Genomic DNA, 26,218 nt, shown 5'->3' on the forward strand with positions numbered 1-26,218 from the left:
GACGTCATGAATTCTACTACAACAATAGCTGCAACAAGTGGAGCACGCTACCTTGAAGGGCTTGTTTAGTTTAAAGAATGGAAACTACATCAGTTCAAGTCTTTCTAAAATATTGGTACAATGTCCCCCAAACTTCTGAGCTGGATATGAGAACCACTGGCAAAACTTTGGACTTAGATGCTACAAGAGATCATTTTACTTTGAAGTATTTTAAACTGACTGTAAGTAGACTTTTGCAGGCTCAGTTCTAAGAAATGAGGTGCATCAGGTAGAGCTAACAAGATTCAGAACGAGCAAAGTTAAACGTCACTTACTGAGAGTGTTGTCACGGAGAGCAATCATCGTGGCACAAAATAATTAAAATCAGCAGGAATAGCGGTAGGCAATTCAGTCAATACAGTCGGAAGCGTAATGTTTGTAACAGAACTGCTGGTTAACCTACTGGAGACATGATTTAATCATAGTTAAGCATTCCCGAAGTTGTGATGCAATTCGCTTAATTCACTGGAGAAAAGGTAGTAAATTAGAACTTTGACCAACATCCATTTAACATTGTCTTCCTTTTAATGAATTAATCCTTCAAAAGAACCCAAGGACCTTTCACAAAAAAAAAAAAAAAAAAAAAAAAAAAGTGCTTTCTTCATCAGCAGCTAATGAATCATCTCCATATCAGTTTCCTGTTTTCCTTAGAGTGCAAATTTAGAGTCACTGGTTTGGTTTTTTTTTTTAGTAATGGGCAGTCAGCCTCCTTTCACGAACATCGTGGGTATTTGGGCTTACATGAAAAAATGTGTCATGTATAAAGGTTTCCAAAAGGAAGAACTGAATATTGATAGTGGGTGACCAGTTAAATTTATCACTAGATGAATAGGGAAAGTTGTTTTAAAATAAAAACTTCAATATTGTTATATCTTAATACTGTCACATTTTATTTAACATGCAACCAAAACTGTCGTGAAACCCACAGAAAATACAACAGACTAAAAGAAAGGCTGAGTAATGGTGATCTCTTAAAAGCTGGATGTAAAATACGAAAGCTGTGTTGTACACCATGGACTCTTGACAAGCCTGCTGCTCCTTACCTACTGTTAACATCTTTTTACAAGTTCATTTGGAAGAATTAACAATAGAAGGGGAAAAAGAAAACAAGAACAGGAAGTGAGAGGATTTCAGAACGAATTGTTTTAACTGAAAAAGGGTTCCAAGTTAAGAGTTTTCTATTTTAGAAATGCTTTCTGTCTGTAAACTGTTTCCTCCCATTTAGAAATACATGCGTCGCCTTCATCTTGCACAACTCTGTAGTCCTGTTCCTCCACCATAAGCAGTAAACTATACAAATTTTTTTGTATTTATACTTCAGAAAAGTATGTTCTAAACGTAGGTTTTTCAGCCATCTCATGTTCCACAAATGAAGACAGGCACCACCACCACCCCCCCCCCCCCCCCCCCCCCATATTTTCATTTATTCCTTCTCACAACTTCCCTGACTGCAGTAAAGTAGATCACAGCTTGACAAACAGAGCACACAGAAGCTAAGTGGTTTGTTCAAGTAAATCCATGGCAGAGCCAGAAAGAACCATCGGGTAATCCCGTGTTCCAGTCACTTGTTCTCGCCACCAGGGCATAATATTAATTCCTTAAGGAAACCAACCCAAAAATGTTTATTCTGTCAAGAAAAGGAAGAGAGCTCCTGCATCTAGATTTGAGCCTTGTTGATGATTTTCCTAACTTCTCCGCCTCTTAATAGTTAAAAAAAAAATATAACAAATACTAACTTTTATTGTTATTTACCAATTTCTCTCACAGCTGCTGTACTACAGACCTGACGGAAGCAAAACTGCAGATGAGTTAAAAAGTTCCCAAAATCTAGCAGACAGGGCAATAAACTAAATTAAGAGATTGGTTTATGTGTACTTTGATCAGTAAATCAGTAGCTTAGGGAAAAGGATTTCTTTTCTCTACTTGCTTGTATAACTTCACAACATCGCACAAACAGTAAAAGACAAGTTATTTTTAAGATACTGGAATTGCTTTACCAAATCATAAGTTTTGTCTTCCTGAGGATTGGCTGTGCAGCACGGCTGCTTGTTAGTGAATTGATAAGAGACAGGCCAGAGGAATAATTCAGACTTTAGAGTCAGGGCTTACTCATCCCTAGGGAAGTCTTTTTTCAAACCATTTCCACTCTTCAAGAAGATAATTGCTTTTTCAACAGCTGTTTCATGCACTTCTGCTTTCTCCCCTCATTGGGGCTGAGAAAGGTGAAGCAGCCTGTTATTTTCCTGACTCAGCGCCGAGCGCCCCGCTCCGCTCCCGCTGCATTTAGTCACCGGATGCAGGCGGAAGCGGTGGCGTCACTGCTGTCTGGCCTTAATTCAGAACACAATCAGAGTCAATCAGTCTAGACAGCCCGAGAGCATGGCCACATCTCCCTATATGGCATTAGAGCCCCCCGCCTCAACATGGGAAAAAAAATGAAGTGTACAGGCTTGGCATTATGCTTGTAATCAAAGCCCATCTTACTGTAAATGAAGGAAAGTATTTTCTGTTGCAGAAGAGACCAAGTGCTTGATTCCATCACTTGCACTGAGCTCCTAGGTCTGACAGAGTCACTGAGGAAAGAACGAAAACCTAAACCAGACTTTGCTGTTCATGCAAAGCAGGAAACACTCTTCCAGTGCACATGCGATTTTTCTGTACTAGCCTGTTTAGTTCTCAGCATGACTAAGAAACAGATAAACACTGACTGAGACCATATTACAGAAAGTAAACAAATGGTAATTTGTTTGTTTACATATGTTTCTGTATCTACTCTCCTATTGTCTCTAGATTTCGATTTACAGGCCAAGCTATTCAATGGTAAAAATCAACCATTCAGTGGGCAGAAGAACTGGGATCCCTTTCAAGACAGCACTGAAATTTTTATCTGTATTTAGAATTTAATGAAATCATTTTTCATTTCTTTGGAGTCTAAAGAACTGCTTTCCATTATTCAACAGATACAATTAATTGTCAGTTACAAGTTGTTAGTCTTGTTAATTGTTACTTATACAACTCGTTATTAACACAGCTGAAGAAAATTTTGCTAAATGCAAAGCACTTTTGGCAGACAGGTACTTTTATTTTTTTCTTTTTGCTATTCCTGAATCTCCAGCCTGTAACACTGACCGAGTATTTCAGAATGTTTTGCCTTTGCAATTGGGTCTCTTCCTCCTGGCATGACACTCTCAGCAAGAATTGGGCCGAGTCCTATGATTTGGTAGAAGTCGCAAACGTGCCAGCCACCATGGTCCTGCTTAAAAGGCTCAGCAAGACGTCCTGTACATGAGCAATAAGCTTCAGTCTCTTACCAGATCCAGCTCTTGACACCATCAGTAGTACGATTAGCTGGAGCAAAGAGAGCATCACTGCTGGTTTGTTCACTGATACTACTGTCAGTCTCCCAGAAAAGCCTTTATTGACATGAGAGCTTTACTACCTATTTTTTGCTCTTGTGCCATCCAGACACTTGGCCCTGTAAAGCACCTTAGCTGCCCCGGCAGATCTTTTAAGAAATAACTCAGTTTCTAATGAGTCAGTAGAAAGCAAGCTTGATCAAAAACACGGACTTCACATATTATTTTGTTTTGATCAGTTGATGCGTTTTGCTTCTATTTTGTTTTATGTTCATTTTTTTGGAAAAAGAAAATTAAGAACAATGAGCATTAAATCTGAAAACTATTGAAGCATTACTGGGCAAGAAGCCCAAGGAAACCACTACAGGGATGTAGTAAGCTTCATTTGCCTTATTGCTCCTACAAGCAATTCACATCAGCAAAATCTCATTCAGTTGTTACACAAAAGCTGTCCTTAGCCGAAGGCTACGGGGCATTGCTTTCTTTAGGACAATGAGGGTATGACTGTTTCTAAAAATCAGCTTCTAGCTGGTGGACAACTCCCAGCATAGAGTTTGAAATCTTCCATTGCAGAAGTGAGTCGTAACAGGATGTTTTTCCCCTGATTTGTTTAGTAGCAATAGCTGTATTACTTCAGTATTAGTCAATGTCTTTCCACAGTAAATTCTGCTCATGTTTTACAGAATGCTCGTTACTCACCAGGACTTATATAGTAGTATTTCATACCATTAAATTCAGGGACAGCTTTGCTTGATTTACAAAAGGATTCATATTTCTTCAGTCTAACAAAATTATTCATTATAAATCATGTGTTTCAGTTTTTGCTTCAGAGAGCACTCCGCAAATCTAACAAAAAAATATCCTCATGTTGCTCAGTAACATCCCCAAAGACCTAGGTATTTCAAAAAGTTATTTCTACACAACATGTTTTGCCTGGAGGAAAGGATTGAAAGGAAATAATGTAATAAAGAAAAAACGGATCAGGAGAAAAACCCCACCTCTAATATTCTCCACAAAATCTGAATCAAAGAGTTTTCACAATGTCCACGCGCATACACGAGGCAATAGAGACACATGAAGTTCAACAGCACCCTGCTCCAGACAGGGATGGGAGCCCGAGGGGAAGGCCTGGGATAACCGCACACCCACCCGGGGCGTGCGCGGCCCCCTCGGCTCGCCAAGGTGCTGGAGCCTTCAGGACACGGGCAGGGTGGGAAAGGTCTCAGCAGAGCTTCCTACAGTGGGATGGGGAGAATTCACTAACCTAGAGAGTGTACTGGAGTTGGCTTTCTGCATCTGGAGTTGGGAGAGAAAACAGGTGAGAGGGCCCATGGCAATCACAGGCTTTCTCTCCTCTCCCACCTCCCACGGAACACACGTATTGCGTGCAGAAGGTGTTTCTGTATTTCTGCTCCTCCTACCCTGCCGGACCAGCTGACAGACAGGGCGCAGTGCCAGTGCAGCCCGCTCTGGGAGGCAGCTCCAGCCCCCCGGAGCAGTTCCTGCTGCAGTGGCAGCTCCTCCGCAGCCTGACCCTGCCACACAGAACTGTGCCCCGACCGGCGCTTCTTCCTGAGCCTCCCTGCTGGGTTTATCCTGCAGGGCTACTAAATACGCAGCAGGCACAATTAATACTGAAGTGCTAATACTATGCTTGATTAGAGTCATCCCTACTATCTCTCCACCACTCCCTCCTACATCTTTTGCTTCCTTTCCAGATAAAGGCAACTGCTGGCTGTATGCCATGGATTTAACTACCTTTTTGTCCATTCACAGAAGGTCCTCGAGAGCCCACTGCTTCCATACAGCTCCCTGAAGATGAAATCATTATTTCTCCATCACCTTATTCTTAATTGAATCTAAATTTCTTTCATAAGAACTTTTCCCTTCTTTTGCCTGTCACTGTTTTTATAAAATTTTAAGCACCATCCTTCTGATGAGACCAGCCACCACAACAAGTACATACAGAACACGTCACTAGAAAACACTTAGTGGAAGTGACTATGCCTGGCAGAAATACTTGTGAAACTTGCCAGGAACCAAGACATATAGGCAGAGAAGACACGGCTCACTTTCTAGGAGACTTCCATTTATGGACAATTTCCAGAAGCCAAGGCATTTACTAGTTTTCTTACATTCTTGCCTGTTCCTGGTTATATAGAAATACCAGCAAGCACTGCTTCCTGCTAGAGAGATATTGCCATTCCTGTCTTTAGTGCAAATAATCTCCTATTTAGTAAAAGTGTGACAGTTTGTTATGTACGACTCCCTTTCTGTTCCTAGTTTTTGAAAGTCTTCCACTGATTCCTTGTATTTTTTTTTTCATAATGCATTTTCAAAGTAATCTAATGAAGTCGAGTCTCAAAGAGCACTCGTGGTTGCTTTTTAATTTACTATTCCAGATTCATAATGCCACATCTTGCCTTGAATCATCTGTCCTCTAGTGCTCCCGTATTACAGTCAAAACTTCTACGTTCCTGCTAAGCGATCTGGAACAAAACCAAGTTTTAAAACTTTCAGAGAATTCCTGGTTAGCAAAAGGAAAATAAATTCTTCAGACTACTCTATGCTTTGTAATGAGTTCAGACTTTAAACATGTTGAAGAAATATACTGCAAAGTAATAATAGGATGGAGAGCAAGTAGGACTGAAAGGCAAAGGAGTACAGTAGAGCCAAGCTGTCTTCTGCTTGATACTCTGAATGTTTAGCACTCCAATACAAAAGCACTAAAGGATTGCAGTAAAACAGTCTGACATTTTCCTCTGCCTCTCTCTCAAAATGGGTTTCAGGTGTCTGAGCCCAGGCATCCCGGTCCTCAATAAACCAGCTCAGCCATCAGCTCTGGCCTCTTGGACTTCAGAAGACAAGGCACCATCTTGCATAATGCCCCAGAGTTGAAATATCCCCCTTCTCCCAAAACTAAGAACCACAATTCACCCTCACTGTGAAAGACATTATATTTTGGTCCTCTGTATCTAAGGAATACTGTCCTGTCTGGCATGAATATGAAGCCAAAGCATGTCGTTATCTACAAAACAGAATACTGGTAACTATGTCTTTGCTGGGTTAAAGAATCAATGTTTTTGTCAAGGAATACAGCTGAAGAAAATGGATTGGTACAGCATCAGTCTTTAACCATTCTAACAGAGGGTTTGACCAAGTGAGTGGTGTTGAGGTGGGGTTTGTTTTAAATTTTTTTATTTCTTGCTTTTAAGACATTAGCCTGCAGTTGTTAAGGAGGTTGTTGCAACAGGCTCCCAGTCAGGTGCTGCTGGCGAAAGAACTTTTTTTTCCATCTATCAAGAAGGAGTCTGTCAGTTAATGCTGACAATAGGAACCAGTGAAAAATTGCAGACATTTCTGTCCTTTGAATGAAGAGCACATTTAAAAGCTTTTTCCTTTTTTGTTATCTTGGGGGAAGATTCCTCCTTCCACTTCTCCCTGCCTCCCCATACATACAAAGAATGGGCAATTACTTATGTGTAGTAAGTATTCTCTAGAATTGTAACTTCATGTTTCTGTGTGGAAGACACCATGTCGGACAAAATCTAGAATCGCTATTTATAGAACACAGACTCTTTGTATTGACAAGAAAAAGACTGAAGAGCTTATGGTGTAAGGCTGATACTACTGCCACAGTGTAGTTCTGATACCTTTCTGAATTTTTTCCTTGAATAAGAACCTAGTAAGTGAGGTGACAGCAGTTAAAATTCTTTTGATCCGTTATAGTTTATCCCCTCTTATTTTGACTCTGCTCTGACAAATGTTTCAAGTAGTAAGATCTTAGCTACATCTTTTCTGACCAACTTGGCTAATGCTACTTCTCTCCATTTTATGAGCAAACCCCTAGAGCATTGGGAGCCACATCAGGAGAGCACACTGCAGGCGATACTGTGCTTTGCTCCATGCCTGGGAAGGAGCCCCAAGGCAGAACACAGCCAGCTGGCTTACGCCATGATTACTTAGCTACTTGATATGGATTAGAGAGGTCAGTCAGAAAAGCCTCCCTTACGTAGTGTTTATACTTGGAAGAGAGAGAAGACAACAAAAGAAAGTGATGAACAGTGAAGGTTAAAGGTTTCTTGACTAGAAACTTTGCTGTTTTCCAATTTTAAGGAGGCATTAAGTTGCAGCTATAGAATTTTCAAAGTGTAGGTCAATTTATCTTTTTCTTTAGTCTACTGTTCCCAAACCATGACAACTAAAGTACTAGACATGTCAGACACCACTAAGATTTGTAGAAAGCACTGCCTGAGAGCTTGCAATGCATTCATATTGTTGCATAGAGACTGAACTACCACGTCTTCTATCTTTGCATGCAGTGTTTGGAGCACAGGACTGACAGCCTCTGTCTCAGAAGGCAAACCAAGGAATAAAACAGGAATGGAGATGAAACATCAACAGGACAAAACACCTCCTAGACTAGCAAGCCTGTTACAGTTTATTAGAGGCCTGACAAACGTAAGGTTTTAGCTGACTTCCTACAACTAAAGATGTGCTACACCCATGTTATATGCTGACAAGACAGTTTCATTCCAACACGGGTCCAAAGAGGCAGCACTTGTAGCACACGTTTCCCAAATGCCTGACTGCACAGAAAACAGTGTTTTTGCCTTGTGAACCTTCTACAATAATTTGCTCCTCTTTTCCCTTCAAGAACGCTTCTACTTCTTTCCATGCATTTTTTTAGAGGAAAGCTGTGATGCTTTGTTTTCCATTTTATCTTGCTTTAATTTAGAAGCCCATCTCATACGTGAAGTCTGATGGGATATACATCTCTTCAATTTGAAGCCGGACTTGCTCAAGTACGTGTCCAAATGTATTACAACACTGCAACCATTTTCAATCACCAACATACAATAAAAAGATCACCTCTGAGATCTTTTTCACTAAACAAATAAAATACTATTTTTTTATGATCGAAAGAACTGATCATTTCTGCCATTGATTTCAACACTGTGCTATGAAAGAGCTAATTGTGGTCACATATTAGGGCTTTAACATCATACATGAATAAAACATCTTGGCCTTATTGTTAATACCATCAACAGCCACTCACTGTAAAAAGACAAAGCATCTATTGAGAGGAAAAAACTGAAAGTGACAAAGCCAAGGTCACATCTAAGCCTCTAATACTAGCATGAGAGAAAAAAAAGGGTTATTTGCAGATATCACTGTAAAAGGACTTAAGGTGATCCCAGCTACAAAAAATACACCTAGTACATAACCAGGAAAGAACAAAGACTATTTGCTTCATTAAAAGGTTTTGCTGATTAAGGCCCATTTGTAGCAAAGAATCAAGGACCCTGCAAGAGATAGTTTCCGATTTTGTAAAATGACGTTCGTAGCACTGAAATACAGCAAGAGATTGTGTTCTTCAGAAATGAGCCACATCAACTCCTTTTTTTTTTTTTTAGATCCACTTTCTCTACTTGGCATCAAGTCAAAGCTATGCAAGGCATAGGATATCACTTCCCCTAAGTATTTTTCCCTAGAGATCTAATAATATAAGCTAGGAGGAGGCACTTTCAAAACAAGGTGTAGCAGAGCTGTGGAACTGTTGGGTTTCCAAAAGATGCTGAAAACATAAAGGGAATTCATGGGAGAAACAGGGAACGTAGCTGGATGAGAAACATCTAGTAAATGAAATCTCACAGATTAAGAACAGCTGGAAGCTATGTCTGACAAGCACTCCTGAGAAGTACAAGAGCTTGTCATTCTCTTACCTCTTTCTTCCTCATGTGTCTCGTTTTCACTGTGACACAGTTTTCTCCTGGACTGATGCAGTGCAGCTGCTGTTACAGTTTTTTTGCAGTTCCCCTGGCTTTCCCAGATCTCGTTTTTCCCATTCTCTTTCTATTTTTCTTGATGTTATTCAGAGGGTATTTCTCCTGAGATACTTTAGGTGAATATATACAAGATATTTGCATATGAGAGCAATCTCATTTTCTCAGTTTAGAGCTGCAATAATTTCACTGTGAGGGAAAGATCTAACTTTGTTAGATTTTTAGATTAGTCACTTAATTACTCTACAGTTTCAGTGATTTATGAAAAAGCAACGTATGGGGCAAGAATAACAAACACTGTTTATGATACTTCCAAGTATGTTATCTGCAAGCTACATAAGCTTACAAAAATATTTAAAGCCTGTGTTGCTTATTATACCCAGATAATTTTTTAAAAGGCGCATAAACATTGTGAAATAAGTAGAAATTGGCGTTCAGAACATCTGATTTGACACTTGTTATTCCACATATCTGACTAAAGAACTGTGAAGTCAAAGTTAGAAAATATTAATAAATTATACTAAGTTCTTCCTGCACAATCTCTTTGCTAGATAAACACAATCTATTATGACAAAACTAAATCACCAAGAAAAGTACCTGTGCTTTGTCCAAGGTTTATCAATAGTACAACCTCCCCTTGATAAAAGCAGTTGGGGAGCACTGTCTGTAAAGAAATGACAACATCTCTGTTACAAACAACTAATAGATAATGTAATAGTAAAAATCAGCCTTCACATTTATTTCTCCTCCAGATTTTTTTCCAGGCCTTTATTGACAGTGTTTAGAAGGGAGCTGAGTAAAAGCAGTGGGAAGCATAAAATCCAAATCACGCAGGTCTCAAAAAAAAAAAAATCCTATGAGAATTCTAAGTTTGTCAGTGTAAGCAGTTCAGGTAGTTTTTGCACGTGACAAATGGGATTTCAACATACATCAAATTTTCAAAGCCAACAAATGCTCCACTCCCACAATAGCAAACACCAGGAAGGAAGGGCATGGGTCTCCTGCAGCATTTTTTACATTGGTTTTGTCCACACATGTGGCCAGTAACAAAGGTGCTGTGAAGGCTGAGTGCTACACTAGCATATTTCCTCAAAAAATGTTAAAGCCATAGCCCATTACACTTCTTACATAGTACTCATTTAAGTTATGAGAAAAGCAAGATGATGCAATCGGTGGTGCAGGCTGCAAGGGATGGGAATGAAGTTCCTTGCAGAGGTGTTTTTGCCCTGGACCTCGACCCAGCCCATGCCTTGGACTGAGCCTTCCTACCCCTTAAGTGAAACACCGTATATTTCTGATCCATACAAACCAGACAGTCACTGAAACAACGATAATGCTGTTTTAGGACTCAGATTTTATCTTTTTTTCCCATAAATGGCTCACTTATCAGATGAATTCTGGGAACCTTGCATCAATACAAACAACTGAGTACTGCCCTCCTTTCAAAACATTAATAATTCATCTACCATAAGGCCTTCACATTCCTTTTTAATTGAGCATTTATTGACTGAACTCCATCAGCTGCAAATTTAGGCTTCTTTAACTCACAAGATTAAGAGCTTTGAACAGGTTATATTCAAGCCTATCTTCAAGCAGAAGAAACAAGTAGCACCATATTGCTACTAATCCTTAAAAGTGTGCCTGAATGCTACACTGACAAGGACTTCTTTAATACCAGTCACCCTGCTTTCATGGTTAGAAATCTAGACAGACCAACCAAGCCGAGAAGCTAGAACAAGTCCTGTCAGGAGAAGTGCCAGACTAAGTTAAGAGGAAAGGGTGAAAACCAAGAAGGGATAGCAAACTGATGTTTCCTGACCACATGCAGTAATCTGTCAAGAACTACTGCCTATGAAAATAAGTTTTTCTTCAAACTTGCAGATATTCAACATATTTAAATGCTACGCAAGGTGACTGTCCTAATGTTTCAATAGCATATGCACAAATAAGTTCCGCACCACAACTAAGCCCTTCAGACCCAAAAGAGCACACATGCACTCTCTCTCTGCCCATTTATCTCAGTAATTTATTAACTGACAGAAGTACAAGTTGCCCTGTCACTCCTACACTGTTCAATAACATACACACAATTGTGGCAGAGATTTAACTTAGACCTGTGAAACTGAGCAGGATTGTATACAATGTATCAGCCTCTAAGACACAAAATATAGAAAGCCATTTTCATCCTTGATTATGATTAAATTACTTTTATTCCCATTTAGAATATACAACTTTGAAAAATTATGCATCATACATTCAAATATTAACTGTGTTCTTAAGTGTCCTAATATCCAGGTATCCTATTGGTAGCCAATGTAATACAATAATTTGTCAACACTGTTTATTTTCGGCCACAGGAGGAAAAAGCTCCATAAATAAATGTTTATATCTGATATTGCACCTTTTCTTTAAACACTTACATTTAGAAGTTAATTTCAGTAGGCCTCTCTCCCCAACACTGCTTCTTGTTCCTATAGGAAAAAAGAAATTCCACAAAGATCCCAGAAAGGGAAAAAAAAAAAAAAATGTCTAAATAAGCTATTTTAGAAATAGCATTCAAGATCAAAGAATCAATTCAGCAGTGTCAGAAATATCAATTAAAGCTAATATTACCACCCAAAAGCAGTTTGAGAATGCTCACTAAGAAAACCACGACTCTTAACAGTCTTTAAGTAGCAATTTAAAAGCTTTAGAGATGGGGGTGGTGGAAATCGATACAAACAGTGTTGTTAGTACAGCAATACTTTTGCAGATACTATTAGTAGTATAGCAAGGAGTCATAACCTACAGCCCCCTTGAAAAAACACCACTGAGAAATCTCGATGGCAGGGATTCAGCAGATTTTCAAAGGACACCTTGACTTCATTCCAGCCTGACAGTACATGCAGGGTACAGTACTGCTCCGCTCCAAGGCAGCTTACTACTGCCCAACTTTGTGTCAATTCTAAAACACCAAAGGTAGAACTGGAGTTTTTCATACTGTAACATCCCTGTTGTGCAGAGCTGGAAGTCTTTACTCATATACAAAACACAGCGGGGAAAGAATGAGAGTCCAATAGCTATGAGTGATCCATAGCCTGTATGAAATCAGTTAATGGACGGGTAGGAGCTACAGACAGTAGGGGAAACAAGTCAGGTGTTGAATTTCACACTGCATAAAGTGTAGAAAAAAAAGAGCTGTAGTTGCAGTTAGCCCTAGTTTAACTGAAGCCAACATCAACACTTCTATATTAGGACTGGAGAGAAAAATACTTATCACTGTATTAGAAAATGAAGTTATTAACAGTTTGGTATGACATCCTCACTTGAAGAGAGAAAAATCAACACAGGTATTTTAAAGTTGATAGGTTTTATTTACAGTTTTGTTGGCAAAAGGCAGTGGGAAACTTTAAAACATTTTAAACCGAGGGCACCATATTATATTGCATGATGTATCAGTTCACAATCTTCAGTATCCAACCGAATCAAATAAAGCTAATCACCACTCAACGAAGCATAATCTGCATCACCTCCATTAGAGTATCCTGCCTAAAAACATTTCAGGCAGTTTCTAAATCAATACAATCACTAATAAAAATGCAGTTCTGGAGAAGAATGTACAATTTGATTTTGATACTGTACCTGGTATCAAATCGCCCACTTATACTTGCATAATGGCAAAGCAGTTACACTTCCTACTTTTAGTTGAAAGTTATAATCTCATTTTCTGCAAATTCAGCTGTCAGGTAATTCTGAACTACTCTGAACATTTTACTGTGAGCACAGTCAAGACTGGAGTAGATGAGATGGAAGGAAAACATCCCTGGTATATGACTTGCCCATCAGAATCAGCTGGGTAACCATAAACATCCTGTTTAAGAAGGCTATTCAAAAAGGAGAAAAAAAATTTAGTCAGTTTTCACTGTCACATGGATTTAACACCTCACTTGAGTTTTTTTAATTCATTCTTCTAAATCAAGAGTGTTTAGTTCTTCTTCTAGTTCATCCAAGTCCTCTCCAGTAAAAAGATTTTCATCAACTGGGACTGCATCAATTACTCCATTTTCCAACTCCCCATCTCCATCATTATCTTCCTCTAAATCATTTTGCTCACTGCTGTTTATATCACCACCGGAAGCTTCACTTAATTTATTATCTGAAAATAAAAATAATTTTTACACATTTCAGTGTCACAAGTTTCTTAATCACTACTTCACAATCCTACTACACAGGCTTTGAAGTTTTGAAACTATAGTTTATTTGGAATTTATGTAGACTTATGCTGGTTATATTACATGTACCTGATTAATATGCAGGTTTGGATCATCAATTATTAAAACAGGCTGAAAAAAAAAAAAAAAAAACAAACTCTAGTCCTAACTCCTCCAACTCTTATTTTCATAACTGGGTCAAACTTAATGAGCTGCTCCTACTGAATGTCTCCCATTGGAAGATTCAGTCTTAAAGATCAGCATATGCATTCCGCCAGCTCACCAAGATCAAGACTTTGCTCTAAGAAATTACAAACTACAGCTGGCTAGAAACTATGAAGAAAAGCTTGGATTTTTGTTTATATTATTAATTTAATCATTCACTAAATCTGAAAAAAAAGGAAAACAGCTAAAACAAGCATCTTAAGGATGTACTTGAGGTGGCCACAAACAGTACCTTTTTTTTAAACGAGAATTCAAGAATTGCATAGCATTTACTACAAGCTTTTTCTTGAGCAACTACATGTATCATTGATAGCAATTTCACTCCCCTGCCCTTTTTAAACAAATACTTATTTTCAGCAGATCAATAATTAATTTCTTATTTTCTTTCAATAATTAACTTCTCCCCTTTTAGGAAGCTCCTAACAATTCAATCCTGTATTAGTGATGCCTAAATAATGAACTTACCATCTTTTTCTATCGAACTGTATGTGCTGAATCGCTCAGGACTAGCCACAGTAATACCAGTCTCATCTACAGCCTTTGGGACATACAGGTTCAAATCCACATCATTTATGCACACAGGGTCTTCCATCTGGAAAATAAACCAAGATGCTCTCCATGAATTACTTTTATACAGATACTCTCATGTCTAAGATTTCCAGGAAGCTTCTTGAATCTTCCTTTTGACACCAAAATTTCTACAAAAAATACTATGTAGCAGTGTTAAATTAAAAAACAAGCTTACTAATGGCACTAGAAGAGGTATCAAAGTTTTCCAACTTAAATGGGAATTTAAATATTATTTGAGTTAATACTACTCTTTACCTCATCATCTTCTCCTGCTCCTTGAATATAATGGGTGTCATCTGCTTCTTCATCATCTGCATCAACCAGCTCTGGTCTGAACTCAAATACTTCACGTCCACTAATCTAGTTACAGAAAAAGAAAGCTTACTTAATCTCTTGACAGAATCTCTACTGCTATAAAGAAGAAAGGAAGAAAAAAAAAAAAAAAAGGCAAAGCAATTCCAGCTCAGCTATCTTATTACAAAAAACTTATTTACTCTTTCTTCATACACTAATAATTGGACTGTAGAACATACCACCAATGCTTTGCCAGCTTTAAAATCTGCTTTCCTCCTCTCCATGTCTTGCTCAGCCTTATCGATTTTTTCTTGTCTTTTTCTTCTCTTCCATGCAATAAAACACTCTAGAGTAATTTTGGTAACATTTGGTCCTAAGGCAGCTCTCTGTCAAGTGAAAAGACTGATTAATGCTAGAAATTGTTTCCAAAGGATATAACAAATCAGATATTTAATTACTCTTTTCAAGAAACTAACTGAAAAAATTTCTTAATAATTCCTTCTTCACTCTCATCATTGATAAACATGCACCACCAACTTAAAGTTTCACTCAACACACGATTTTCCAGTTAGTCAGATGAGTCAATGGGAAAGTTAATATGAGAAGTGAAGGAGGAAAGAAATGAACCGTAAGAGCTCAGGTTCTCCTCAAAATGACACTGCCAGGTAATGGTAATAGAAATAAGCAGATCAGCAATGTAACACCTTCAGAAGGCCCCATTCTCTTAGTATTGCTTCCTCGCTACAGAGTTACATGAGAGCTAAGGAGGCAGTGCACTGGGGATGAGAAAGGCCCATAAAAACAGATGTATTAAAGCAAAAATAGCAGTAAGAAATAGAAGCCTCCTAAAAAAGGATTAGCAACACCTGCACTTAGTATGCAGCTACAGTTTAATTTATTCACTAGGTAACAGTTTTGAACGAAAACATGAATCAAATACTACACATCATCACCCTAGCTCATACACCTATAAAAACGTTTTATATTTTTAAATTATTAATTAGGAAATCATTTACAATTGACTCTTCAGAATAACTAAAACAAATACTACCAAAAGGTACCTGTCTGACAACTTTACCTCTTTTTCTATTAGATCTTCTAAAGAAATTTCATCTTGCTTTTCTTCCTTCTTTTTGTCTTTTTTTAATACAAAACCTGGAGGCAGAGCATGGCGATACATGCAGTTGTCTCCTCCACCTGGACAGACCCAAAACCATCCGTATTTGTTGTTTTCAATAGCATCAAGGAAGTATTTGCAGACCTGTATGAAACAATCATTGTTAGCACTGCATTCTTTTTTCATCCCCAACTTACACTACATGTCAGAAGTACAGTAAGTCAAAGCCAGTTGTGCTCAAAACTGAAAAAAACATATGCAATGCATTGCTACTCACCAAGCAGACAAAAGAAGTGCAACTAATTATCTAAAACTCTTGTAGTCAACAGCTTTTTCCCCTTAATATAATGTCTGTTTAAAAAGACAGGATGACTCAGAAGACTGGCAGCTGTGTACTACTGTAAACCCAGCAGCACATGTAAAAGCATGCTAACAGTTTGTCTCTTCCTGCTCACCAACATCAGTGTTCTTTTAATCCAAATAAAATGACTCTGCCCCAGATGTTAAATCTTCTAGCTCATAATCCTGAGGTAAAGATGCCATTCTGGAACTTTTAACAAGCAACTTACAGCTCACACCTAGCCATATACAAGTTTAACCTTTGCAAGTTTAGGCAGTATCAGTAGAATATTTAATTATTCTGTCTTGATAACAAGATGAGGTATTTCTCAAGAATGAAGAAGGGATTAAGATATTACACTATTTAGTGCACAAACTAAAGATTATTTCTGAAGTTAGAGATCAGGAACTACAAATGACTCAATTAGTAAATTTCAGCTTACAAGAGAACATTTAAACTTATATGCTTATATATCACCCAGTACATTAATAAGCCAATATATATGGCAGCTGCTAGAATGAGAGACTTAACTAATCACAATACTTGAATCTTCTAAGCAAATAGGATGCATTAGATATATTACTGATTCCTTTAGCATTTCTATTTTGAAAGCACTTGATATACTATCCATTTGTATTTTACATGAGAAAAGAACTTATGATCACTAAAAGAGCTTTCAGGTGGGTTGTTTTTTTATTTTAATTACATTACTAGAAATGCTGTCAGCCCAACTGTATATTCAGAATATTGTTATAATAATCCATTCAAAAGGTTTCAATAACAATAAACATATAGGATATGAATCTGCAGTTAATTCTCTCTACTGCAGCTCAATGAAAACAAAACAAAAAAAACACGGACATACTATTTGAGTTTTGGGTTTTTTCTTTTCCGCCTCACCATGCTTCTTGTTCACCACTTCTTCCAGCTTTTTCTCATCCCAATTATCCATTGTATCTAGAAGACAACAGATGGTTTCACAAAAATTCTAAATACTAAACAATGCTGCCAAGTTGCTTTTCTCCCTAATAACAGTTTTAACATGCAATTCTTACATTTTCGTTTACAGATAAGAAAATAAATTTAGCTGTCTATAATAAAGTATTCAAACTCCATGCTGCTCACAAGACAATTTCCTCAAAAGCTTTAGAAATTTATATTACGACATGCATAAAGTCCGTTTCAGTTAAAGACTAAAAGATGTGTTATCCCATCTGTACAGTACTGAGCCTGGACAAGGGAAAAGAAAAAAAAGAAGATGATGGATTAAGAGAAGGTTGGAGGCTAATGTCCAGAAATAATGTAGCTTGAGGAGACAACAAGAAAGAAAGAGATAACACCAAGTTTTCAGTGTTAAAGTTAAAAGAAGGTGCCATCAAAAGAAGCAAGATCACCAACGGTAACAGCAGTAGTGAAACTATGGGATCTTATCATATTCATTTAGGATGATGAAGGCTAAATTTCCAAGAAAGACCAGGACATGATGAATTGTGGAAAAACAGAGGAAATTATTTGGACTATAAAATCTCTAGCCACTGCTGAAAGTGAAATCCAGAGTATTTAGCCAACAAATGATGTGGGGAAAGGAGGTGAAGTCACAGAAAAAATTTCAAAGCATCCCAAATTCTAGAACTGCGCACATTTGGGCAAACACCAGTAATAGTTATGGAAGGCAGCTATGTTCGCTCATTACATTCTCTCCTTTTGCACTTCTGTTTTACAGAACTTCAAAGAAATTAGCAACTACCAGAAAGACCAAAACAGTACAACTTGCTATTTTTATGTCCAATACTTTACATAGCAGAATTAAAAAACTACCATCCAGTATCAGCAGGTCATACTTCTTTTTCTAAACAAGGTCTAAAGAATACTGACGGGTGAGCACGCTTTTGAAAGAAAGGTTCACTCTTGTTCATAATTTTAAAACACAGCGGTATAGGTTGCCTTGGTCACTGACCAGGCTCTTCAGGATCATAACCACAACATAAGCCTACTCTTAATCTTAAAAATCCAGTTTCAGCATTAGGATAGTTTAGTAATCATTTTCTAGAAATATTATACCTTTTTCAAGGTCTTCATCTCTTGCATCAATGTAGACACTTCGTTTTTCACCCTTCCTTTCCAAAGACAAATCATGAGAAAACTTGCACTTGTCTCCTTTAGTGCATTGTCCTTGCTTGAAGAAAGCACAAACTACAGATTTGGGGTCAGCACCTGAGTGAAGAAAGTCTTTGTATTTTAATACTATTTTTATGCAACAGCTGATTATTAGTAGTTCTGAGAACAACGTCTAGGACCATACAATCTTTGGAATCTATAAAAAATGAGAAGATATTTTTTAAAATTAAAGTTATTCCATGTGAAATTCATCACAAGTAAATATTCCATGTCCTGAATACATCATATGTATTTTGTATAGCATGATATTTGCATTAAGTATCAGAGTTGGCAGTTGTCTATTTAAAGAAATATGGATAGCAGTGTGACCGAGCGAGTTTTTCATTCGTACAATACACCACTCTCTGCAACTTCTTCCCTATACAAGTTATTTTTGCTGCTAATACACAATAAAGCATCTTCTGGATGCCAGCCTCTCCTACATCGATCAAAAACTTACTTCAATAAATAATAATGATCTCACCTGCACTTTCTTTCTGGGGGCTGCTCATAGCCCCCAGAATATGCAACTGTTATTATAGTATGAACTATTCAATCAATCTAACTAGAGTTTAAGTAACTACCATCCCACTAAAGAAATTATTTGACCACTAGGAGGTGAGAAAAGAAACGAAAGCAAGTGGAAACATATTTGAGACAACTAAATCAGAAATACTTGTAATATTAATTAAGTGCTTATGTAATATTTTAAGCTCAAGTTTTTCACTTGTCCATTTTACACTTGGACAAGTCACCAGTGACTAAAGAGTCTACAGCAACAGCTGTTTAAAACCTTACCTAAAAACCTAGTTTTCAAACACAAAGTAGATCCCTAAAAGAACTTCATGTAACATAGCTCTCCTTGTTGACTATCTCAGTAGAAAGCCAAAGCTTTAATTAGGACAATATTAATCTGAATTCAGAAGTGCTCCTTTACTTGGAGAAAGCTGACCACTGCAGAACATAAACAGAAAACTGGCCTTTGTTGCTGCCAAGTGCTACAGTGAGCAAAGATCAGGTTTGCTTTGAAGACATACACAGAAACCACACTTGTTCCAAAATTATGGCACAAAATTTCATTAGTTCCAGAAGATCAATAAAGCAAAGAGCTGATAGCATTTAGTTCATTCCCAAAAACTGTGATTTTTTTTCTCTCCCACATGGCAGCCAGTTGTTGAGTTTCCTAAAATTATCCAACACCCTTAGATCTCATCACAAAACTACTTTGTTCAGTAACTGAGCTCAAGTAAGACTCCAATTCTGAAACCAAGTCCTACTGTTAATTGTGAAGCAGGAGAGAAATAATTGCAAACATTTTACTGTTCTGATTTTATACAAGTTTTCTGTGAAGACAATAGTTACCATATTCCTTGTAATACCTGGATGTTCATCTTTCCCTGGAAAGGTAGACTGCCTTAAACAAATACCATCATACACACAAAAAAAATCATGCCACTCATCCACAGACATCTAAATAATGAACCGGAACACAGCAAAGTATCTATAGCTGCCTTATCAGTATCAAAGTAGGTTTTGATAGTCTAATGATCTAGTAACCCCAGATGACTTGCCAAAAAAACCCCATCAAATCATTACTGACAAGCTACTTTCTACACTACATAGAGAAGGAAGCAGACATACCTACTTCATTTAAAAATGAACTGGCATTTTTAAAGGGTTATTTTACCTGAAGTAGATGTACGAATGAAAGAACATCAATGGAGAGAATTTAGTTACGCATACCTTTGCTAATTTTCTGTGCGGCAACCACAGGCTTAAAGAGTTCATTTAATTCTTGTAATTCCTTTTTCTTATCTTCTTTTTTTAATTTCTTCTCACTTTCTGTTTGAGCAGCCTATAATTACCCCAAATTTTAAGTTATTAATATAAAATTACATCGGTATTACTCATGTCACATGAACTGTACATTAAAATAGCAAATAATTCTAAGTCAGTTTATAAGGGGAGAAGGGAAAGAAGCTACTATTAGAATTTCTGAGAACTCCTGCCCTCGCACGCATGGGCAGTGCCATCTAGTGGTACTGGCATTTCCAACAGAAGAGATTTCAAATACAGTTTGTCAGATGTGAGATGCTGGTAGATACCATTAGAGGCCACAGTTACCTCTATCCCACCTTTACAGGCTAGGAAATCAAGTGAAAGATACTGAGACTAGGAGGGGAAAAGTTAGGTGCTCTTTTGTGCTACATTAGCAATGCGACTATTCCATGCAATTACTTCAAGATTTGTGCAAAAACCCTATCTTTAGCCCTTTACACGCTGCTTTGCTCTTCCTTTTTCTGGATGCTGGTGGCAGTAACAGAAAATCTGTCCTCAGAAGTTGAAAACTGCTTTTAGAACACTATTTGTCTGAATTTATATCATTTCAATACATCAAAGTTTCACAGATAACCAGTGGTTTATATCAGAAGAACATTTAAGGGGTACTAGGGGCCAAGGGCTGAAAAACAAGCTCACCTAGGAAAGGCAAAGTTTGTGTATAAGAAAAAAGAAAACCATACCTGACTGCCTTACTCTTTTCAGATAAGGCAGCAAAAGCCTGTGTCTGTACCAGACTGGTAGAAAGGGATGAAGATGGATGAAGGAGGACATGGGAAAAAAATTACTAGATAATTTCACTCTTACCCTTAAGGGAACCTAGTGAGACTAAGACAAATATGTGAGGTACTTCATTGGCAAAACACAGTGTAATATTAAAAAAGGAGCTTTGGTCTTATGGTGAATTTGGCAAAAACACACCAAATTCTTTTAAAAATAAATTAATTAGTTTGGTCAATTTTCACACTCAAAGTTTGCAAATCCTATTTTATATAATATGTAGACCACATATATCAACTACGAAGTAGTACTTCAAGAACGCTTTTGTTTCAACCTAGGATTCTAAAAGCATAAAGATGAAGTTTGCTTTAAACAAAAACGCCTCAAAACACACAAAACTTTGACAGCACTTCCATTTGTATTTCAAGACACAATAAAAATTAAATTGCTTTAAAGTGTTCTTTCTTTCTTAGGGACAATCCTAACTGAAAACTATTTTACAAGGTAAGAAAGACATAATCATGTCTAAAAACTGTGTTTACTTTTGAACTTCATCATACAAAAGAAAATCAGAATAGTAGACAGTGGCTCTGGCACCTATCCATCAATAGCTACAAGAATTTAAGAAACCAATTAATTTAGGCTGGCTAATTCACATGTTTGTATTCCTACACATGCTACAGATTCGGTGATTTCCTACAGAAATTTCAGGACTGTCCAAGTAGCACTGACCTTTTCGATATGACATCAAGTAGTCCTCTCCACTACAAGAAATTATTAGAGCTAATGACCCAAATATCTACTTCATTTTCAAAGCTGTACTTCACATTTGTTAGTTTATCCTGATGTTATTTAAGGAATTTAACATCAGTTAAGGCATCATGAATTTAGCTGATGCAAATGTAATTATTTCGGAGGCTTATTCAGAGAACAGAAAGCTGTTTAAATACTTACCAACTAGCTTCCCTAGCACTGTAGGAATAAGAGACCTGGCTGGCTCACTTCCATGATAATATTTTCATTAAATCCATCTTTCTGATTAAGTATAGTCTAAACAGTGTATCTCAGCTACATCACATTTTAATTCATACAGAAGAGCAGAGTAGTAGTCAGTGGCTCAAAATTTCAGTTTCTTTGGTCAGGTCACTGAATAGATGCAGACTTGTCGTACTTGTTTCCACTTCAAATTAAAATAAATACTTCCCTAAGTAGAACAACAAGCACATACGGGCGTATACCTTTTCCAATCCTGCCCCAATTGCAGTTTTAGTATTACTAACAACTACTCTCATTTTTATGTGTTCACTGTATCTTACATTAGGTGGAAATAAAGAGAAGAAAGAGTGTTCAAATGTACTATGCTGATAGCCAGTGCCTACAATTTAATTTCAGGTATACCTTTATTATGTTATTAAAATACTAGGTAAACAATACCCCCACTCCTATAAATTGAGTTTGGCTTGGGGAGGAGTTGGTGGTTTGGTTTTTTTTTCTAAAAAAAACAACAAAACCACATACTCTGTACCACCTCTACATAGGTACGTAATTCTCAGCTAGACAAGCTTTGCAAAAAGGCTACTGGGTAAATCTGTGGTAGTCACAATACATCAGGCAAGTAACATCTCATCTTTTTTCTACTTCAGTATTATATGACAATCTATATGTACACTGAAAGAGGACTTGCCTATACAGTGGGAAAATATTACAGAATAAATGCTTACCTGACGTGGATTTTGCTGACCAAATTTAACCTGGTGAGTCACAGCCTTGATAAATTTCTGTTGTTTTGCGCCTTTTTTATTCTTGAGGCCAAATGTTTTGTCCTAAATAAAGACATAAATGCAGCCAACATAAATTGAAACAAATTTAAGTTATCACAAAAAAAAAAAAAAAAAGACTTGACGCTCCTCAGGTTTTCAATTCCACACAGACTATTTCCTCTAGCAACGCAAGCAATAATATGGACAACATTTAGAGCCCTTAAATAATCTTTAAAATTTTCTTTTCAAAATAACCTACTAAATGCTGCTTCTGTGTGAGTTATTGCTTTCATCACCAGCCCTACTTGTGCCCAAGAATTAGCACAAGTATATACACAGTATTTTCGGGCCCCTGAAGACAAAGGGTCAATATGTCCTCAGCGACTCCAAGCAACACCTGAGGAAAATATGAAGACTGAACAGCCATAAATACCCCTTTTCTTGTCCCTATCTTCCTAAAATCACTTACTACTTTTATCTTCAACTATTCATAAAAAAAATTATAGACTTGTTATTCAGATGACTACTGCCACATGTAACTTTTTTTTTTTTCCCAAATATTTTATGCTTTTATTTTTTTAACTCTACTAATCTGAAGGTAAGTTTTTCTCCTATGTCAAGTCCAAATAGGTGTTTGTATTTCCTGAACTTCACTTCAAGTTTCTGTTTACTGCCTGAACCAATTCTTCCTCTGCACCTCCAATTTTATTGTTAGAAACAGATTTCAATACCAAACCTGTTAAGTATCAAATTTCAGGAAAAAAAAAGATAGCTCATTTCCGCATGAGTATCTGAAGCGGAAATTATTTTCGTAACTGAAACACATACATTAAAAAGATACACATGCCATTCACTTTATACCAACATTTTTCCTTCCAGGAACAAATAACAAGAAGGTCATCCAGTGATAATACGTCAGTTCAAAGAGACTTTTGGAAATCCTAACAATCCAAAATGATGTTATAAAATAATTATAGAACAAACAGTTCCTAGTTTCCGGAGTCACCCTATTTTCATTTACAACATATCCTCTATCAACAGCAGCTAGTGCTCTGTGACTTTAGCTAACTTGAAAAGTCTGTAAATTGTCAAACTAACTAGTTGGGAAAGAACAGATCATTCACAAACTTGATTTCAATGGCAAATGACACATGGAATATATAATCCCTTAGTATTTGAATTATGTAATAAATTACTGTTAACAATCAGTGTTTTCCCCCTTTCAGCTCCATTTTTTTTTTATAATAAGCAGAATTTTCTTATGTAGCTGGACTCAGCAAAAACATTAAACTCTGAAGCCAACAGAGAGTGAGAACCACTCTAACCTACAATTTCCAAAAGACATAGAAACAATATCCTGCAGTGCTAGATTTAAAAGAACACTTGCATTACACAGATATTCTGCCTAAGCAGCTGAGCAGCTACTATCTTTCATGCCAACAGATGCAGGCAAACAGTTGATTTTCTATTACTGCTCTCTCTTTGTACTGTCAACATAACTTTGCGTAGTGAAGATTTGCATGACTATCCTAAGAACTAATGCACACCTCTAACAGCTTTTTAAAGATTTAGCTGTACCAGAGAATTGGGCATTAGAAGTTTAAACTGAGTATGAGATATTACTGATTAACCTTGAAATTATTTTCCACTTAACTTCTATGAAAGATTTACCAAAGTGTTAGTCCAGGAAACGCCTCCTTGGCCACACAGCTCAAATTGTATCAAAAAAAAACAAAACAAAACAAAACCAAAACAAAACACAAAAAAAAAAAAAAAAAAAAACAAAAAAACCACAAACCACTCACATGTCTTAAACTGAGTGAGAAATGCAAACCAACGCTTCAGAGCTGGACTCGGAAAATGTAGAAACACTTCAGATATTAAAATGACAGATGGGAAAGGGTAAGAAAGAAAAAAAAGGAAGAGGACTCTTGTCTGATCACCTTCAGTCCAAAAACAGCTCTGTCCACGTCCAGGCTGAAAACCTCAACGCCAGCCCAAGAGACGCGGCGGCCACCAGCACAACCCCAAAAGCGACCGACAACGATCTGTCAGAGGCGGGCAGCGCCGGGGCCGTGAGGGGAACCGTCATCCCCGGGCCCGGTGCTGCGGGGCCGGGCCGCCGCACCCTCGGCTCTGCGTGCGCCCAGCCCGCCGCACACCCCCACTCGCGGCCTTCCCCTGGCCGCTTCGGGCACGGCGGGCTCCCGGCAACGGCGAGGGGGGGGGACACGGACCGGCGGGGCGCTGCCCATCTCCCACAGGAGGGCGCGGCCCGCCCGATCCCGCCGCGGCCCTGGTCGCCTCACCTCGATGATCTTCTCCTTCTTCTTCTGGTCCGCCTTCTTGCTGCCCCCCGCCGGCTGCTGCTGCTTTTTGGGGGGCATGGCGGGGCGGGGCGGCCGCAAAGGCTGGCTGGCTGAGGGGCTCTCGGGGCGGAGCGGGCCGGGCCGGGCCGGGCCGGCGCTGCCGCCGCCACCGGTGAGGCGCAACCGCTGCCGCTCGCGACGCCGCGGAGCAGCCTGGGAAGGCGGTCGCAGTTTATCTCCCGGCAGGCAGCGGGGCGACCGCAGGGCGCTCTGCCTTGACGTCACGGAAGGGCAGGTCGCCCGCCCCGGCGTGGCTGAGGGAGAGGGGCTGGCGGGCCTCGAAAGAGGTCGGTGGCCGAGGCCGCGTCAAAGCCGCCGGTTTTGGGGGCTCAGGGAGCGGCTCCTCTCGCGGCATCGGCGGCCGGGTGGAGAAGTGCGTCTTGCTCCCGCCCTCAGCGGCGGCGGCCTGGCGTGAGCAGCCGGAGCCCGGCCGGGCGCCGGCGGCCCTGGGCAGACTGCCGATACCCGTGAACTAAGATTATTAGCAAATAGATATCTGTGGAATAGAGTTATTAAGATCGCTTTAAGCTGTTTTAGCCGTTGTGCTGCAGAACAAATCCCGATCTTTCGGGGAATACTTAGATTAACTGTAGGATGATGAAGTCACAATCTTACTTGATACGGTTCGGCCTTGTAGTAGCAGGTGCAAAGAAACAGAAAGATAAGGAAACTGCAAATCAGCAACAAAACCAGACCACGGCGGCCTTGGAGGACAAGATATACGTGACCACAGGACTGAGTTCGCACAGAAGTAAGGGTTAGCTGTCGGACACAGTGAAGAAGACTACGACCCTTCATCTAAAGACCCCTGACAACCACCTGAAGACTCCAACAGACATGCACAAGAGACATTACCATATGCTAATGAGTTCCCAGAAAAGTTACAAATTTGATAAAAAATATGATAAAAATTCAATGAATGATTAAGGTAGCACAAATGCCTGTTGATTTTGTTTTCACACACACGCATTGGGAGGAGTTATCCCCTGTGTGTCTGGCGCTGTAATAAAGAATCCCTGCTTTCTACAACTCCAAAATTGAATCTTAGAGAGTGAATTAATTACCACTTTCTGGTAACACTGCCTTACCTTTGTCAGTGCTAGGGCTTCAGGGAAGCAATCTGGAAACCAGCAAGAGGTGTAGTTACTGCCTAAATGGTTGCCGAATGAGGGTTGGGCAGAGGTTTGTGTTGCCTGCAGAGGTGCAAGGGAAGACTCAGGACAAGGCTCAGCTTTATGGAGCCAGGCCCCTGCATCGGTGGCTGGGCACAGCCTTCGAAAGTCTGGAGGGGAAGTCCAGTGAGGAAGAAGGGTGGGTGGTGAACAGCCTGCCAGCACATTTCTGAGCAGCAGGACATAGGAAAACAACCAGCAGCCACCTTGTCTTCAGAGAGCGTTCCAGTCCAGAATCGCTGTTGGCCCATGCAGGATGTGTATTTTCTCCTCCAAAAAAACAA

At 38.7% G+C, this 26,218-nt stretch overlaps 1 protein-coding gene across 1 annotated transcript; it reads right to left on the bottom strand.

Moving 5' to 3' along the window:
• Nucleotides 1-11,187: 11,187 nt before the first annotated feature.
• ZC3H15 (zinc finger CCCH-type containing 15) lies at nt 11,188-24,924 on the bottom strand. The gene is made up of 10 exons (XM_042784254.1): nt 24,703-24,924; nt 22,355-22,456; nt 19,818-19,929; nt 17,979-18,131; nt 16,783-16,874; nt 15,539-15,721; nt 14,700-14,846; nt 14,422-14,526; nt 14,062-14,188; nt 11,188-13,316 (listed from the first exon to the last, which is right to left on the bottom strand). The coding sequence occupies exons 1-10, from the start codon at nt 24,778-24,780 to the stop codon at nt 13,123-13,125; spliced, it is 1,293 nt and encodes a 430-aa protein (XP_042640188.1). The 5' UTR covers nt 24,781-24,924; the 3' UTR covers nt 11,188-13,122.
• Between the last annotated feature and the right edge of the window lie 1,294 nt (nt 24,925-26,218).

This window comes from Tyto alba, unplaced genomic scaffold (genome assembly GCF_018691265.1).
Source record: "Tyto alba isolate M040663 unplaced genomic scaffold, T.alba_DEE_v4.0 Super-Scaffold_7, whole genome shotgun sequence".
In the NCBI taxonomy this organism is placed as follows: domain Eukaryota; kingdom Metazoa; phylum Chordata; class Aves; order Strigiformes; family Tytonidae; genus Tyto; species Tyto alba.

Excerpts from the sequence above, each read along its gene's own strand:
- ZC3H15 (XM_042784254.1), bottom strand. The coding sequence starts at position 24,780 with ATGCCCCCCAAAAAGCAGCAGCAGCCGGCGGGGGGCAGCAAGAAGGCG. Across the intron at positions 14,847-15,538 it reads AAGATCTAATAGAAAAAGAG|AGAGCTGCCTTAGGACCAAA; the intron begins GTAAAGTTGTCA and ends TTCACTTGACAG. Across the intron at positions 14,189-14,421 it reads GAGCAGGAGAAGATGATGAG|ATGGAAGACCCTGTGTGCAT; the intron begins GTAAAGAGTAGT and ends TTTATTTTCCAG.